Source organism: Gossypium arboreum, chromosome 10 (assembly GCF_025698485.1).
Source record: "Gossypium arboreum isolate Shixiya-1 chromosome 10, ASM2569848v2, whole genome shotgun sequence".
Taxonomy (NCBI): domain Eukaryota; kingdom Viridiplantae; phylum Streptophyta; class Magnoliopsida; order Malvales; family Malvaceae; genus Gossypium; species Gossypium arboreum.
Window position 1 is genome coordinate 36,546,546 of NC_069079.1, and position 18,401 is coordinate 36,564,946.

Below are 18,401 nucleotides of genomic sequence, written 5' to 3' on the forward strand. Positions count from 1 at the left end.
ATTTTGAAATGAATTTTAATCTTTACAAATTGTATTTGGATATTTGGTTTAATTTCTTTCTATTTTGGACACGAGATTTGTGCTATAATTAGCTTATTTTGAGATTTGGTAATAATGAGTATATCATTTGAGTTTGGGCTTAATATAATATATTTGAGTTTTGGAAAAAAATTAGAATATGAGTATTAGATTTATAAATTTAATAAGAAATTTAAAAATTATTTAGTTGTCAATATAATATATAATATGATAACGAACAATAAAAGATATTTTTGTTAACTTGTCTAATATCATTGAATGATAATTTTACATACAATAGGTACTTTAATAATTTTATATAAAAAATTCTATTAAATATATAATTTATGTTTTTTAAGGAAAATTTGAATTGCATTATCATTGTAGAAAAGTAAAATGAATTATTACATTCGAAATTAAAATATTTATAACTTATAAAATTTAAAATTATTTAAATCTGTTTGAGTCAGCTCTGCTCGATCTAAGCTCAAATCCGAAAAATTTGAGCTCAAAAAAGACTAAGTTCAGAAGGGCTTCAGCCCGAAAAAATTTGAGCCTGTAATAAATCTAAATCAGAGAATATAAATTTTTTTTTTGAAAAATGCTCTTTGACTTTAATTAATAATCAGAGCCTAGCTAGCCATTCAACCACATACTTGACAAAATAAAATAAAACAACTTAACCTTCTTAAAAAACACAACAAACCCAAATGAAAACGGTGTCCACTAAGCCCAAACCAAAACAACAAAAATACTAAAAGCTAGCTAAACACCATTTTCTACATACCCAATGCCTAGTGTAAAAATCCCGAGTTTCCTCCTCTCCTTTAGGAAATCAAGAAAACTCTCAGAATCCCAAGACTCCTCACTGTAACATTTCGTCTTCTGGTAAAAGTTCTCGAACCTTTACACCGTTCTATGACAAATCCCGTCTTCTATTATCTTTTTCCACTGCCGCTACTGCTGACTCCGGTACTTGTCCTTCCAAGTGGGCTGTCTCCTTTCGGTTCAAACCCTCCCTAGCCACCACATGTGCAACTTCATTTCCCTTTCTTGATATTTTCTTGAAACAACATAAACATTTTGCTTAGAGCTTTAATGTTTGTAATATACAAGCTTATTTTTTTATCTATCTTCTTCTTCGCTTTGGATTTTTCTGATGACAATGAGGGCATCTCCCTCTATTATTACCTGTCGATATTCAAGATCTAGCCCTGTCTGAACTGCCTACAAACAAGCCAACGCCTCAACCGCAAACAGAGTTGGAATATGCAAATTAACCACTGTTTTGGACCCCAAAATAACCCATCTAAATCCTGACAGACAATATCCGTACCAGTGATATTCAATTGTTTTTCAAAAGCAATGTCAAAGTTAATTTTAACCTTAGAAAAGTTTGGCGGTCGCCATTGCTCCTCCTCTATCCTCTGCTTAAGTATCTTATTGTTTACCCTATCCCAGTCACTAAGATATGCCTTAGTAAATTGTATAGTTTCTAACATACTCATCAAAACTTCAAATTGTTAAAAATCGGAATATAATTGTTATAAATCCTCCAGTTTGTAATTTTGATTTTCGTTGGCAAGTCTGTTTTCCATAGGCTTTTTAGGACAACTTTGTTTGTAATATCAATAGTTTCGACATCTAGTCTAGAGATCTCTTTAAGTAGACTTCTATAATCGTTCCTCACCGTATACTCTCTCGTTGACTCTCCACCCCATACCCTATGATCCTCCTTCAGATGTTTTACTAGAGGAATTTGCAAGATTGCTTCTGCCTCTTCCCTTGTAAACAAAAAGGTAACAAGGTCCTTCCATTGTCTCAAATTGGGTTCAATCAATTCAGCCACTTTAACTATATTATGATTTCTAACTAAGTTTTGAATTTTTTGATCTTTCAACCTAGGGATCCAAGCATCCTGCCAGATGGATATACAATCACCGTTACCCACTCTCCAAGCCATTCCATTCTTTAATAATTTCTTCGTCGCCCATACGTTCCTCTAGGTATAAGAAGGGTAATTTCCTAACTCTAAATGCATGAACTCCACATTTGAATGGTATTCAGCTTTCAAAGTTCTAACTAATAACGAATTTGGGTAATTCATTAAACGCCAGCCCTGTTGTGCAAGAAGGGCCAAATTAAACTTAGATAAATTCGCATAGTTTATTCTAATTACACCAATGAATCTCTTTCCTTCTTTTTAGTTTCTGCCACCAAATCGACTTATAGCTTTTTCCCTTTCATGAAATAAAGCATTCGGTAATAAAAAGCAAGACATGGCATAAGTTGGAATTGATTGCAAAACATTCTTAATAAAAACTTCATTCCCTATCCGGCAGAGTGTTCTAACACACCAATTATTTATTCGTTTTGTAATTCTCTCTTCCAAACTCTAAAAATTCTATCATTTCTATCTCCTCACAATATTTGGGAGCCCCAAATACTTCTCCGGATTCATCAAACAACACACCCTTAATAATTGAACTACCAATTCCTTTGCCTACACAAAATCATTTGAGTTAAAAAATAATGCTGACTTCTCTAAATTAATACTCTGCCCTGAATATTCTTCATACTTTTGCAAAATCCTTTTCGTCTCATTTTCTGCCCTTTCCACAACTTCACAAAATATAATACAGTTATCTGCAAAGAGTAAATGAGTAATCTCAAGACCCATCCTACATACTTTGACACCCTTTATTCTCCCCTCCCCTTTTGCCATTCTCATTAATGTCAACAACCCCTTCCCATAATTTAGAAACAAATAAAGGCTTAGAGGATCCCCTTGTCCCAGACCCCTTGTAGGCTTGAATTTTTCCCCTATCTCTCCATTAAAACATACTTTGTATGACACTGAAGAGATACAAGTCATAATCAAATCCACCCACTACCTCTCGAAACCCATTTTTAGTATCATCTCGGACAAGAAACCCCATTCAACTTTATCATAAGCCTTACTCATATCTAATTCTAGTGCAAATGATCCATTATTACCAATTCTCCTCTGCTTCAAAGAATGTAAAATCTCATAGGCCGATAGCATATTATCTGTTATCATTATTCCTGGAATAAAAGCACTCTGTACTTTATTAATACAACTCTCAAGTACTCTTCTGAAACGATTAACCATGATTTTTGATATAATCTTATAGAGAATCGAACAAAGGCTAATATGCCTAAAATCCTTTAAGTTATTGGGCCTAAAATTTTTCAGGATTAAGACAATAAGGGTGGAGTTAATGGCTTCTAAAGAATCAACCATTTAGAGCATTAAGACAGAAGCTCTCTACATCCTTACTTATGCCAAAATTTTTGGAAGAAAAATGTTGGAAAGTCGTCCTTCCCGACAACCTTCAATTGAGCCATCTCTTTCAAAGTTTTTTGGATCTCCTCAATTTTGTAGACCTCATTCAATTCTCGATTCATATCTTCTGTAACACATCTATTCACACCTTCCAAGCCACTCTCCAACCCCTCTCCCCTACTTGACTTGAATAACTTAGAAAAGTACTCCTTTGTGATCACTGCCATCTCACTCTTATATGTAGTAACCGAATTATTCTTCATTTTTAGTTCCTTAATATAATTAATTCTACGTCTCTGGGGTGCAAATCGGTGAAAGAATGTCGTGTTGCAACCTTCCATCTTTAATCAATTAGCCATTGATCTTTGGTCCCAATATAACACTTCTTTATCTATCTCCATATTAAGGTCCAATTTCAAACCAATAGTATTAGGCGATGACCCGAAAAAGAATGTCCCAAATGTTTGACTCTATATTTCGAGAAAAAAGTCCACTAATCCATATTGCAACATATCTATCTAGAAGCTTCCTAATATTGTTCTCTGCAAAATTCCCTCATTTCTAAGTGAACCACGGGCCTACAAACCCCAAATCCTCCAATTGACAATGTTCCAAAGCTTCTCCAAGTGCCTCCATTCTTTCTCTCTCTCTTACCTCTCCCTTTTCTTCTTGAAAGAATATAGGATCTCATTAAAGTCCCCCCAACCAACCATGGCATGTTGTAATCTCGTCCTAAAACCTTTAAAAGATTCCAAGTTTCCTTCTTTTGATGACCATCAAAAGAATCATAAAAACCTGTAAACCTCCACTTCTCATTTACAACTTCCTCATCTACTTCCACATCAATATGGTTCACCGTAAAACTCCTCAAAGACACATTGGTTCCTTCCTTCCACCCTATACTTATCCCACCTCTTATACTCTTTGATGGTATATAAATTCCATTATATAAACCACACTTTCGTTACACATGTTCTATTCTTCTGCAGTTCAATTTTATCTCCATTAAAAAGACCACTTAGGGATGATTGACTTTCTACAAATGTTGAAACCTTCTATATGCCCGAGAACTCCCCAATCCTCAGACATTCCAACTAAAGATTTTCATTACATCCGGTCAGCAGACCTCGTGTCGGCTGTCGATTTTTTAAGTTGGCTAACTGATCCCCGAACCTCTTTACAATCCATCAACTCTAAATTTCCAACCTCTTCTAGGACCTTCAAGGAGAACCTCGGTATCTTCTTTCCATCTGAATTTTCTATTGGCTTATTTTTTGCCTCTTGCTTCCATTGTTTCCCTTCAGGCCCTCCCAGAACCCCTCATTCACTCCCTTATGCTCTTTTGATTTCTCTTCCAAGTTAATCCCTAAGATAGAATTCACTAGTTAAAACACCCAGAATTGTGAACATCTCTGATCCCCATCCCTTATTCGTCTCCCCACATCTTTCCTACCAACCATGCTCCCAAGAAGATTATTTCCATCATCTTCCCTCAGCCAAATACTTTTGGTAATTGTTGCTCTCCTCCCTGGTGCCCTTACGGATGGATCCCATCCCAATTCTAGATATTGATTCGCTTTTGCTACCATAATAGGGCAAAAACTATCACCATGCCTAAGGCATCTACGTAGGAAACAAAAGTCTAGCATAGAATTGTTTACCTGTTGATGTTATTTGGTTTTTTTTCCTCCTTTTTAATGGAACTCTAACATCCACTATAACCTTTACTCGCATATAATCTCTAAAACTCTTACTGGTTTGCTTTACATCATATTCCACAAAGGAACCTAGGAACACTCCAAACTACTTAGCAATTTCCTTAGAAACCATACCTGGCGACAAGTCATGGATCTAAACCCAGAAAAAAGAATGTGTCAACGGCACATCCATCGGATCCTCCTTCACCAATAGATGATTATTAAATGTCCATAGAGCATCATTAACAAACTTACATATATCCACTTCATTATAAAATTCAAACAAAAACCTATTTTCCCAATATCTGAAATTAAAACCCCTGCAATGGGATGCCATAAGTTGGCCATCGTTTTCCTTATGGCCGGGAAGTGTACCACACTTGCTGTCAAAAAATAACAAACCAAGCAAAACCCCAACCTTGATCATTCCCCCTTCCAACCTCCATCCACCATCCAAGCCTCTTCCTCCCCATCATCAAGTCGCGGATCTGCAATATTGTCCTCCATATCAAAGTCGTTTTTCCAGCCAAGATCCAGATCTCTACTTTTAAACTCTCTATTATGATTGGAAGAAACAAATTCACTACAATTGGAACCCTAGGAAAAATAGAACTCTAGAAAAACATGTCACAAAGGTAGACAAAATTTCAGAAAAACTGTGCTAGTACGACAGACAACATATATATATACCTGAGAAAGAATATAATTATATTAATTTAATTTGTTAAAGTTGAAATTATATTAAGATAGGATTCTATTAAAAAATTCACTCTATAATAATTTTAAAAGTCTTAGTAATTATGATACATTTTAGAATACTGAATTAATTCTTCTTAATACTTTGTAATTAAGTCTAATTTTAATTGTATTGTGAAAAAAAATACTAAAACTAAAAAAAAGAAATGAGAGGAAAAACTCAACCTTTCGAACCATCCATTCTTGTCATTGGTTTATAAAAAAGTGCTCAGCAATCATTTTATAAACCATAATTATTTCAGATTAATTTTATGTTAATAAGAAAATATCTCAACTTTTAGTTTAAATTTCAAAGTCATCATTAAAATGATTAATCACTACAGGAAAGTCTTGCAAATTTTTGGTAAAAATTTTAAATCAATTATGAGTTTCACAGCTATTCATAGGAAATAAAGAAGAATACCAAAATATTATTTACAAATTTACTGAAAAACAATTCAATATAACAAATATAAATTCTTATTAATCATTTGTGAAAATGATAAAATTAATTTACTAAATTTTGATTTAATGATATTATATCGATATATATCATATATAATGTTTAAATTTATATATTTATTAATTTTTTATATTTTTAACATATATAAAGGTTTAGTTAAAAATATTTCATATTTATAACTAATTTTTTCTAATTTGTAATTTGATATGAAGATTTATTATTGATTACTTTTATTGCTAAATAATATTCATAAATTCTTTTTAGTAAATTAAATGTTTTCCATTTATATTTTATTATTTAAATTATTGTTATATAGTTATATTAATTATTGTGTCGATGTAATTATAAATTTAAGTTTTTTTTTTAAATTTAGATAAGATATATCTTGAGTTCAGACTCAAACTTGAATTAGTCTCTATCTCAAATTTCGGATTTAATTTTTTTCAGACTCAAATCAACGCAAATAAACTTCAATTGAAACCTAATAAAATAGTGATAAAAAGAAAAAAAATAAAGAAAATGCAAAATATGGCAAAACTAATTAAAATACTAGGAGAACATAAATACGACAATAAAGTGTTTTGAGAAATATTAACACAATTGCAATAAATTACCAACAAAAATAAATAAATAGAATAATGTGTGAGGAGCATAACGTCTTGTTGACTCCATCTTGTGACTAGCATTGAATTTGTGTGAATGGGAGAGTCTTCAATTTTAATTGATGATAAACGGTGGCCATTCCAAGTTGATTTACAGATAATTGGGGGTTCAGCCGAGCAATGAGATGAGGACCACGTGGAGTGATGAATATGTTTGATTGAGATCCTCAAGTCACAAATATCTAAGTAAAAACAAAACTAATTGTATTTTTGAGACTGCAATTAGATGCTTCCCTGTTCGTTTGGGCAGGGACTTGGTAGTAATAAAAACAAAACTTGATTAGTGCAGATGATTGAGGTCACACAACTACCTTTACGATGCTTCCTACGTTTATGGTTATGTCTTTTTCAGTTTACTTAAGGTTTTCTTTTTCAAAGAACAAAAATGAAGTTCAATGATCAATGAATAAGGGGAATTGTAAAGTTACGTTTGTTTTTGTTTTATTTTATTTCCCTAAGTTATTATTTTTGTAAAATATCAGTAAAAATAGAGAGTAAAGTAATTATAGTTTTTTTAAATTAAAGTGGTTATAATTAATTAAATTAAATTAATATTTTTGGTAAGCATGATTTGCATGAGTCATGGTTGCATGTAATAACTTTAGTTAAAACTTATAAGTAATACTTTATGTATTTCTAGAAATCTTATAATATATTTAAAATATAAAGGTGTATTTTAAAGTAACATAAATAAATAGTAAAAAGTACGGTTTGGAACTAATTAATAGCAACGTATGAAAATGTATGATGTTAAAATGAAAAAATAAAATAAATTGCGAGTAAAAAATTTAAATATGAAAAAATTATTTATAATTGTTTTGTCAACAATCCTAAGTTAGTGTCGAATTAATTTATGACACTAAATCAACATCATTAATATACGGAAATATCTGAAAATCATATAACAAATCGTAAATAAAAAGTTTTATATGTATGGTGTCATTGGTTCAAATCTCATTATATAAATATTTTTATTGATTTTAAAAAATATAAAAGATAAAATCACTCATATATCATTTAACTTTGCAAATAATATGAATTTTGATAATTCCCCAATTGAATTGAGAGCCGATCGATGAGTAACACTAATTAAATGATAAAAGAGAAATAATTACATGGCATCACCTCAAATATTTATTTTGACATCCTTCAATTGAATAAAATTCACAGATTTAATATATTAAAAAATTCAGAAATTTACCGAGGGATGACAATTGATGAGAAAATAAAATGGAAAAAGTAATACTTAATTCGTTTTGAATTTATTACAAGAATTCCTAAAGACTAGTCCAAACAGTTATAAATATATAACCATGGTCTTCCTCAAATTTAATTGTATATAATATCCTCTCAAACATTTGTCTCAAATTAGATTCAGAAACGGAGTGAAGTCACGACTTTTGTATCCCTTTTTTAATAGTTTTATGTCATATTAATTTTTTCATCTTGAAAAAAAATTAAATTTAAATTAAAATCTTGAAATTCAGGATAAAATTATTAATGTAACATAAAACTATTAGAAAAGAATAATATTCCTATTTCATACGATTCTTTCTCTTCAGAAACTTATGTGTTTGAGAAGTGGAGACAAATTTTGCGCATCTAATAAGCAAATAACGTGGTGTGGTCTTTAATTTGTTGAAAAATCATATGTAATTAAGTGATAAGAAGTTTAATGTCTCTTTAAGAAAGTTTAAGGTTTGAATATGATAGATAAAAGAAAATAGTGTTAATTTTTTTACTCCTATTTAAGATGAGTTTAAATAGACAATATATTTATCTATAATTAATATAAAAATAAAAATAACGGACACTATAACAATATTATGACGTGAGATAAAATATAAATTAAATTCACTGCATCACAATCCACGTACCTTAATAATTCTTGAGGCTCAATTTAGCATCAGTATACCAAAACCTCTCTCAGTTGAGTTAGAAAGAAGTAACTAAGGGCACATTTTTCATTTCAAAAGGCATAGATATTATATATACTAGTTTTAATGAAGCGTGATACGTGATATTTTCATATGGTAATTTAATTTAATATTTTCTATTAAAATATTATATTTATATAATATTTTAAATATAAATAAAACACAACATAAAATTTAAATTTTAATGTCGATAGAAAATAAATACATAATGTTCCTCTATTTACTACTTTTATCTTTAATTGTAACTAAATTATTTCAAATGTGAGTTTTATAATATTTTATTAATTAAAATTGATGTATTTTTATTTATGTATTAACTTGAAATTAATTTTCAATTAGTTATTAAAATGAATGATATTTATAAAATATATATATTTATTTATACTTAATAAGTTTTATGCATGTAAAATTTTAAATTGATTGGATGTCTTTATCGTATCAATTTAATATATGGTCTTTATTAATATATATTTAATGATTGAAATTTTTATATAAAATAATTAGTTAGACAATTTTAATATACTTAAAATTGGACATGCATGATCTACATGAATGGAACATAAAATATGATAAATAGTTTACACTAATGTAAGTGGATCATTCCTCTAATATTTATAATGTAACTCCCCAAACCCGGCCTAAATGTTATGGCTGAATCTGGCGGTGTCATATGGAATGGAATTTGAAATCGCATTTATCAAGTTAAACAGTTTCCGTTTATTAGCTTCTATTTATCTCTTGACAATTTCAAAATCATTTTCTCATTAAATTAGTTTCATTTTAAAATACTTTGTGTATAGGAAACTTTTAAAACCGTAATATTTGAAGAAAGTCGATCGCGTTTAGGAAAACGTTACTTTCAATTAAACTGGGTTTCCGTTGAGCTTTGCAGTTAAAAATCCATAAACACAGTTAAAAATTAAAATAAAGGTAAAAAGTCCAAACGTCCAAATTACATAAAAAATACTCCCAAAATAATAGGAACTAAAAATCTTAAATAAAATTAAATCAGTCCAATGAACGTGAGGTCACCGTAGAGTCCTTCGCCGCACCGATCCGTCTAAGTCTAGGGATTACCTGTACAGATAAAACAGAAAGGGGTGAGTTTACGTTAAGTCAGTGTGTAATCCCCACAGATCACATGCATACAGTCAATCACAACAAACAGTCAAATACAGTCTGGGCCTAAGCCCATCTCAGTTTTAGTAGCAGTTCGAGCCTTAGCCCATTTCAGTTTCAGTATTAGATATGCATTAGGGCCTAAGGCCATCACAGTAACAGTATCAGATATATATTAATCAATTAATAGAGTCCTACCCAACCAGCCTCTACACACCATCTTCGGCTATCCCTACACTCTATTTGGGGTTTAAAACACCCACCCATCCCTACACTTAGACCTGCTCATGGGTCGGGCTACCCGGCCCAACCCAAAGGCCCGCCCGAAATGTGGGAGGGTTTGGGCAAAAATATAGGCCCAAAAAATGGGCTTGGACAAAAAAAGAGGCCCGTTTAAAAAATGGGCCTGGCCTCGGGTAAGGTATTTTTGGTCCGAGCCCGGCCTGACCAGGCCCGAATTCACTAAATGACAAAAAAATTCTGTTATTTTTTTTTTTTTGTTTTTGAATGTTATTTTCTTGCTGTTTTCTCCTTATTTTACTACCATATTACTATTAGTTGCTCCTATTTTGTTGTTATTATTTAGATATTGTATAAAACTTATTTTATTATTAATTTTGTTATTATTTTAAAGGCATTTGTTAATTTTATTATTATTTTAGAGGTATTTGATTGTTAAGTTGCATCTATCTTAGTACTATTTAAGTCTACATATTTTTAAAATTTATTTTCAATTTGTTGGAAAATATTTATTTTAATTTTTAGTATTTTAATGTATTATATATATTTAAAATTATATAAAATAATATAAAAATAAATACTGGTAGTAGGGCGAGCTTGGGTTTTAGTATTTTTATTTGGGTCGGGCTTGGGCAAAATTTTAGGCCTATTTTTTGGGTCCGGTCCGACCCGAACCCAATGAATGGGCCTAAATTTTTAGTTGAGTCTGGCCCGAACCCGGCCCGGCCCGCCCCATGAGCACCTCTACCTACACTCCAAGTAGTACCTTAGAACACATTTCAGTTAAATGGGCTCACACGCTCATATGGCCTGTCCGTGTGGGCCCATACGCCTATGTGGCCTATCTGTATGGGCCCACACGCCCGTGTGGCCCATACGGCCCAATTTGGCCTTGGCTGTGTGGATCACACAGCCTGGCCTAAAATCCCACATGCTCGTGTGGACTACTCGTGTGGCCCACCCAAATCAGTGTAGCCCGTGTGTCGCACACGGCCGTGTCTTGCATGCACGGCCTGGCCTCATCGATCATATGCCCGTGTTATGGCACACGGCCTACCACACGGGCGACTACACCCTCGTGTGGTGTCGGCGGTAGAGTTTTTGGCTTTCGTCGAAACCCTATTTTTTGCGTTTTCGGGTACACGTCTGGTACGATTTCTATGCTACTGCAACTATGAGCACTCCAGGACATAAAAAATCTAAAAAGCCTCCGAATTAACTACTTAAAAGGATAACTACATCGATCCCAAATAAGTTATTCAGTAGATTGAGCAACCAAACCTTACCTTCAATCAAACAACGGTGCTTATGAAAGATTAGAGCACCGATTGAACTCCTCCAGCCTCTAGATATTCCCCTAATACAAAACGAACTCCATCAATCCAGGATTCATTAGCCAAAACACAAACCATACTCATCATACTTACCGATAATACACCAAAACGCCGAAATAATGAAGCAGGACAAATTGATAGGATGTAGGAAGAATAAACAAAATTGGTGACAAGAAGAAAGGATAGGGAAAATGACAGAGAATTGGAAAAGAAAAGTTCACGTCAAAATTTTGAGGAAAAAAAAATAGAACTTGAAACAAAATAAAATCCCAGCAGCTAGCATATCCCCTCAATTTACTCCCACTAATCCACTACTCAACCTTCTCAAAAATAACCTCTCACACTCATGCAGGGATTCAAACACAGGACCTCCACACAACATAAAGACTCCTTTACAACTTAAACCAACAGACTCATATTCTAATATGATTTTACAAATAATTTAATATAAGCCCATTGAGCAAGATAAAGACTTAAGTCAGAAAAATACCAAAATTTGCTAAATGCAAGGTTTGAACTTGGAACCTCTCACACATACTCAAAACACTTAATCACTAAAGCAAATACACAATTGTGTTAAATTTTCACAAAAGCCGAAATAAGAATTTTGGAGCGTTACGTATAAATTCTCTTTTGTAAATTAAATAAATTTAATTTATATTTAAAATATTATCATATAATTATATTAATTATTATGTTTGTTTATTATAAGTTAGGGTTTTAACCAAAATTAATTGAGAAAGTTGGGTATTTAAAAATTGGAGACAAATTTTTACGTATCTAATAAGCAAATAACGTGGTGTAGTGCTTTAATTTGTTGAAAATCTCAAGTCAAGAATTTCTGTCGCGGCATTCTATTACATCCATGCATTAATTGTACAATGGAATAGACATATTTACTCCTTTATTACCAAGAAAAAAAATAACCAATAAAAGATTTTTACGATTTGTTTTAAATCAAGTATAAAATTTGAATTTTCAAAAATTCAAATTTTATAGATAGAAAGAACATAATATTAGAACAATTTTTCCTCCCGTTTAGAGGTCCAACCTCATCTAACTCCGGATATAATCTAACCTCATTTTAGCATCTAGATATATACCAGAGGTTTTGGCATTTAATTAAAAGGAAAAAATAATTGTGGAAATATATCAACCACAAGTGACAGGAGTTTCAAATTCAAGTGACACGTGGGGCATAACTAACGTATAACTAAGGGCACATTTCTCATTTCCAAAGGCACGCACACAGATATATATATATATATATGTGTGTGTGTGTGTGTGTGTGTTTGTAAATCAAGTGAAGTAATTTGGGTGTTGAGTTGAGAAAATGGGATCACTATGGATAAGGGTGACAATAGTTATAATGATAAGTGTGTTGGTTTTAGAAGCAGCAAAGTGGAGTAATGGGTGTTGGAATGAAGAACGTACAGCACTCTTGCATCTTAAATCTTTCTTCAATTTGAAAATGATGGAAGAGGGTCCAGATTGCTGCGAATGGAAATGGGGATGGGTTGAATGCAATGTCACCACCAGACGAGTCACTGGAATCTACCTAAACGTCGCAAATTATTACTTCAATACTAAACTGAATACTTCTTATCTCTTTAATGCATCTATCTTTCTTCCCTTTGAAGATTTGAGGACTCTTGATCTCAGTTATATTGGATTAGCTGGTTCTGTTGAGAATCAAGGTAATTCATTTTCTCTGTAATTAAATTTATATATATAGTGAATTTCATATAATTAAAAAAAGGTGTTCTCATGCAGGTATTGAAAAGCTATCCAAGTTGAGACATCTGCAGAATCTAAGTTTAGCAGGAAATGATCTTTTTACGGGTTCAAACCTTACTGATGGTAAAGTTATATAATGTGATGTATGTCTATATTAGATAACATCCTGAATTCATCTTCATATAATTGTTTGACTCTTTTTACCAGAAATCAAGTTGCTTTCAAGAATGAATAGTTTGGAAATTCTTGATCTAAGTAGAACCAACATGACCAACAATTACGTGTCCTATTTGGGTGGCTTTTCATCTTTAAGAAGTTTAATTCTCCAGGGAAATTATTTACAAGGAACAGTTGAAATTGAAGGTAAGGTTGCTTGTATAGCTTCCTTCAATTTTAAGTTGTGTTGGAGTATAATACTGAAATGGGTTTGAACAGACTTTTATAATCTGAAGAAGTTGGATTTAAGTCAAAATGGAATCGAGACCCTTCAGACTTCTTACGGTAAATATTTGCAAAGACTATTTAATTACGTTTTCTTTCAACTAAGATGTTCTAATGCATTCAACGTGGTTAAAATCTTATATGCAGGCAGTGGAAGGTTGATGAATTTAGAAGAAATTGATTTGAGTTATAATCTCTTTGATAATAATATATTGGCGGAACTTGGTGGATGCTTAAATTTGAAGTCTTTAAATTTAAGGGGGAACCCACTAATTGGATCAATAGATGTTAAAGGTACAATTAATTAATTGAATTTAAAAACGAAAAATAGACGTAGGAGCAATTAATTTTATTTTCTTAATCTCTCAGAGCTTTGTGGTTGGAGCAATTTGGAGAGTCTAGACCTGAGCCAAAATTGGGTGAACCAATTTGTGACTTCTAAAGGTTGGGATTGATTATTAATGTAAATTTCATTCATTACCAACTACATGATTTCATTAAATAGCTACAGTCATTTCCACTTGCAGAAAAGAGATGTTTGAAGAAGTTAAATTTCCTTTATTTAGAGGCTCTTTCAACCAACGGAAACACCACACTTGTATCACTCCTTGAGGCGTTTCCATCTGTTAAGACTTTGTTTTTAAGGGGGAATTATTTCTTAAACAAAACAGACGTTAATCAACGTAAGTTTTATACACGCTTGTTACTCATGATTTTAGCATATATATGCTAAAACTATTTTTTTTTTTTTTTTAACTTCATACAGAGTTGCATGTGTTGAGAAATGTGGAGAACTTAATCATGGATTATAGTCCTCTGCCCTTCAACTTCTTGGAAAGCATTGGCATCTTGACTTCTCTCAAAACCTTGTCTTTGTACGGTTGTGGTTTGACCGGCACTTTACCCACTCAAGGTAATCATGCAATTACAATTCCCTACATCAATTCTTTCGAATTAATATTCCAAATTATCATAACTTTGAATCCACTACAATCTTTATTTTTTTAGGTTGGTGCTACCTAAAGAGTCTTGAAGAACTTAGTTTGAGAGGAAATGCTCTAGGAGGTGAACTTACTTCATGTCTGGGTAACTTGACATCTCTTCGGTACTTGGACATAGCCGGTAATCACTTCACTGGAAATGTTGCCGACACTCCCCTCACAAATCTCTCAATGCTTCAGTTTCTCTCCCTTTCAGTTAATCAATTTCATGTTCCACTGTCATTCAAGTCCTTTGCAAACCACTCGAACCTTAAAGTCCTCTTAGCCAGAGGAAACAAGTATGTTGCAGAACCAGCAACTTTCCGAACTTGGTTTCCAAAATTTCAACTTAAGGTCTTTGATATGTCAAACAGCGAAATAGATGAAGATGGGAAACTACAACTTCCTAACTTCCTCTATTACCAACATGACTTGAGATACATAGATCTTTCTTATTGTAGTTATGGTGGAATAGGGTTCCCACATTGGTTGGTAGAGAACAATACCAGATTAGAAGATCTGCTCTTGATAGATACTTCAATCGTCGGTCCATTTTTCTTACCATCCCACCCTAATCCTAACTTGAAGACATTTGTTCTATCCTATAATCACCTGCAACACGAAATTCCCAGGAACTTTTGCTCTATTTTCCCAAATTTAGAGACCTTATGGCTAAGAGAAAATGCCCTCAAAAGTACTATTCCTGTTTGTTTGGGAGGGATGCAGCAGTTGATATTTTTGGACATGGCTGTTAATAATCTTTTTGGAGGAATACCGAAAGAGTTGGCAATGAGTAGGTCATTGGTGTTTCTTGATCTTTCACTTAACACATTGAGTGGCAAAATATCTCCTTCAATTTATTATTTCTTTAATTCATTGGCAGTGGTATTATTGAGAGGAAACAAGTTTGAGGGAGAGATTCCTGATTTTTCAACCATTAGCTCTACAAATCTCCAAGTGTTGGATGTAGGTTTTAACCATTTGTCAGGAAAGCTTCCAAAATGGTTATGGAAAAATACAAATTTAGGGAGATTGGATCTGTCCAGAAACCATTTCGAGGGGTCCATTCCTATGGAATTCTGCAATTTGGTTGATCTTCTATTCTTGGACCTTTCTGAAAATCATCTATCTGGTACAATTCCATCTTGCTCCAATCTACAGAAGATAAGGTATGTGCATTTGAGAAAAAATAAGCTAAGTGGACCACTGTCACCTGCCTTTAATGGAAGTTCTTTGGTAACATTAGACCTGAGTGAAAATAGCTTAACTGGAGAAATTCCTGATTGGGTTGGCTTGTTACCGAATTTGAGCATTCTTCTTCTAAAAGCAAATCAGTTCGATGGAGAATTACCTGTCCACTTTTGCAGACTGTATGCTCTAAGCATCTTGGACGTCTCTGGGAATGAACTTTCTGGTCGTATACCGTCATGTTTGAGTAATTTAACTCTTATTCCATGGACTGAAAGGGATATTAGCCATCCGTTCTATAATATGATTATGTATTCTGCTTTTCGCAATGTATTCGCAGGTAGTAGACTAACAATATATAATCTGATCAGCAATAAAGTCTATTACAATGGTGAACTTCCAAGTTCACAATTTTATTTTCTCAAGTATGGAGCAGAATATATAGAGTTTCCAACAAAGTACCGATTATACACTTATCAGGGTAAAATTCTTGACTTGTTGTCTGCAATTGATCTCTCTTGCAACCAACTCACAGGGACAATCCCACCTGGATTGGGGAACTTGAGTGAAATCCGAGGACTAAACTTGTCGCACAACAACTTAATTGGAGCCATCCCTTCAACTTTCTCAAAACTCAAGCAGATTGAGAGTTTGGACCTTTCTTTCAACAACTTAAGTGGTAGGATCCCCACTGAACTGACTGAGATGACTGCTTTGGCGGTATTTTCCGTCGCACACAACAACTTGTCAGGGCCTCTCCCCGATAGGAAAAATCAATTTGGGACATTCGAGGAGAACAGTTACAAGGGAAACCCTCTTCTTTGCGGACCTCCATTGAACAAGAGTTGTGGTGAAGGTACTCCAAGTGCTTCATCTAGCGAAGAAGAACATGGTCCTGTAGACATGGGTTATTTCTATATCAGCTTTGCAGTTTCCTATGGAATTATATTCTTGGCAACTGTCGCTGTACTCTACATAAACCCATACTGGAGACGAGCATGGTTTAAGTTTGTTGAAGACCGCAGCACCGCATGTTATTTCTTCATCATGGACAGTCTTGGTCGTTTGCCCTGCTTCAGAAGAAACATGTAGCTCTATATCTTCCATGCGTGGTTCTAGACATTTGCTTCAAACACTGTATAAGATGGAAGTGTAGACTATATTTTGTTTCTGTATACTTATGCTTGGTAAAATAATTGTATCTGATTTCTGTTATGAGATGCAGTATAATTTAGATTCTATGCCTACATTTTTACCTTTTTATAAAATAGATCCACCATCTTCTCTTTGAATTATAAAGCAATAGTAAGAGTTAATACAAAGAATTAATTACTAAACCACTGCACTGAAATGGTTAATAAAAAAATTTATACTAGAAATTTAATATACCTTTTTTTTTTGATGAAAAGAAAATGAACAGGATCAACTACATAAAACAACAACCGCTTTCTTTATCTTTCTGTAGAAAGTCAATAACTTCCTTGGGAGCCTCATTAAAAACTTGTAAGCTTGATTTTCAATTCAGGCTGAGTTTAGCAAAGCGATCTGCCACCAAATTTCGATTTCTTGAGATATGTTTAATCTTCCACTGTCCTTCCGCTCTTATAATGTTCTAAGCTCTTCTGAGAACAGTAATCCCGGAGTCCTCCAAATCTGGTTCAGACAAGACTTGAACGACTTCAAGATTATCAATCAAGATCTAGATTTTCCTGTATCTCTTATTAAGCAAAATAAGAATTTCATCAAGGATGGCCCAGACTTCAACTTCAAATGGAGAACAAACTCCTAAAAACCAAGAGGACCCCACTATCCAATTTCCTTCATGATCTCTAGCCACGCCTCTTGTGGCAGCATATCCAGAATCTCTGGCCATAGCTCCATTTGTGCAGAAAAAAATCTAAGAATTATTCAAGATATTTACAGAAATCGACCTGTGATTGACCCTTTTATTGGTTCCCATGCTTGTTTTCGTATTGATGTGCCTAGCAACTAGAGTTCTTAATCACCTCATTACTTTTACTTTCAATAAAATTTCACCTTTCAAAAATAATTAAATTATGCACATTCCCATTTGAGTAAAAATATATATTTTATAAATAAATTTAGCCTTCTAATGACTTTATTTTATAAATTCCAAAAACCAAATTCAATTGTTGAGATTATAAATTTCTTCTATTAAATTTAAGCTTATTACAATATTTTTTTTCTTGTTACATAACTACTAAGTGAATATTTTATTATTTTAAAAGGTTACATTTACTAATTTAAGAAAAAAAATTTAACTGTATTAATAATTAAATATAAAATTTGAAATTAGAAAAATTATTAGTAATAAAATAGAAAATTAAATATAACAGCATAAGTGATTGTAACATATTTTAACTTAAATAAATGCTACCTATGAGGAATCTTAAAAAAACATCATCAGACAGTTATTAATTGTGGGTTTGAAAATAAAAAAATGTTTCGGTAATTATTCAACCACATAATGTTGATACTTTGGTTGTAAACAACAATCAGCCAGAAATAGTTTATTAGAGGAA

The 18,401-nt window shown here is 32.6% G+C and overlaps 1 protein-coding gene and 1 long non-coding RNA gene across 2 annotated transcripts; both read left to right on the forward strand.

Annotated features, from left to right (window-relative positions):
- The first annotated feature begins 685 nt into the window (after window positions 1-685).
- Window positions 686-7,305, forward strand: LOC108487553 (uncharacterized). The gene is made up of 3 exons (XR_001871680.2): window positions 686-1,817; window positions 1,924-2,035; window positions 6,980-7,305. It is a non-coding gene; the product is annotated as an uncharacterized LOC108487553 (long non-coding RNA).
- Window positions 7,306-12,752: 5,447 nt separating this feature from the next.
- On the forward strand, window positions 12,753-17,126 carry LOC108487982 (receptor-like protein 15). Its single transcript, XM_053020106.1, has 9 exons — window positions 12,753-13,209; window positions 13,286-13,372; window positions 13,457-13,612; window positions 13,685-13,750; window positions 13,838-13,984; window positions 14,060-14,134; window positions 14,218-14,373; window positions 14,457-14,603; window positions 14,699-17,126. Exons 1-9 carry the CDS (start codon window positions 12,846-12,848, stop codon window positions 16,948-16,950), a joined length of 3,450 nt encoding a protein of 1,149 aa, XP_052876066.1. The 5' UTR covers window positions 12,753-12,845; the 3' UTR covers window positions 16,951-17,126.
- The last annotated feature ends 1,275 nt before the right edge of the window (window positions 17,127-18,401 follow it).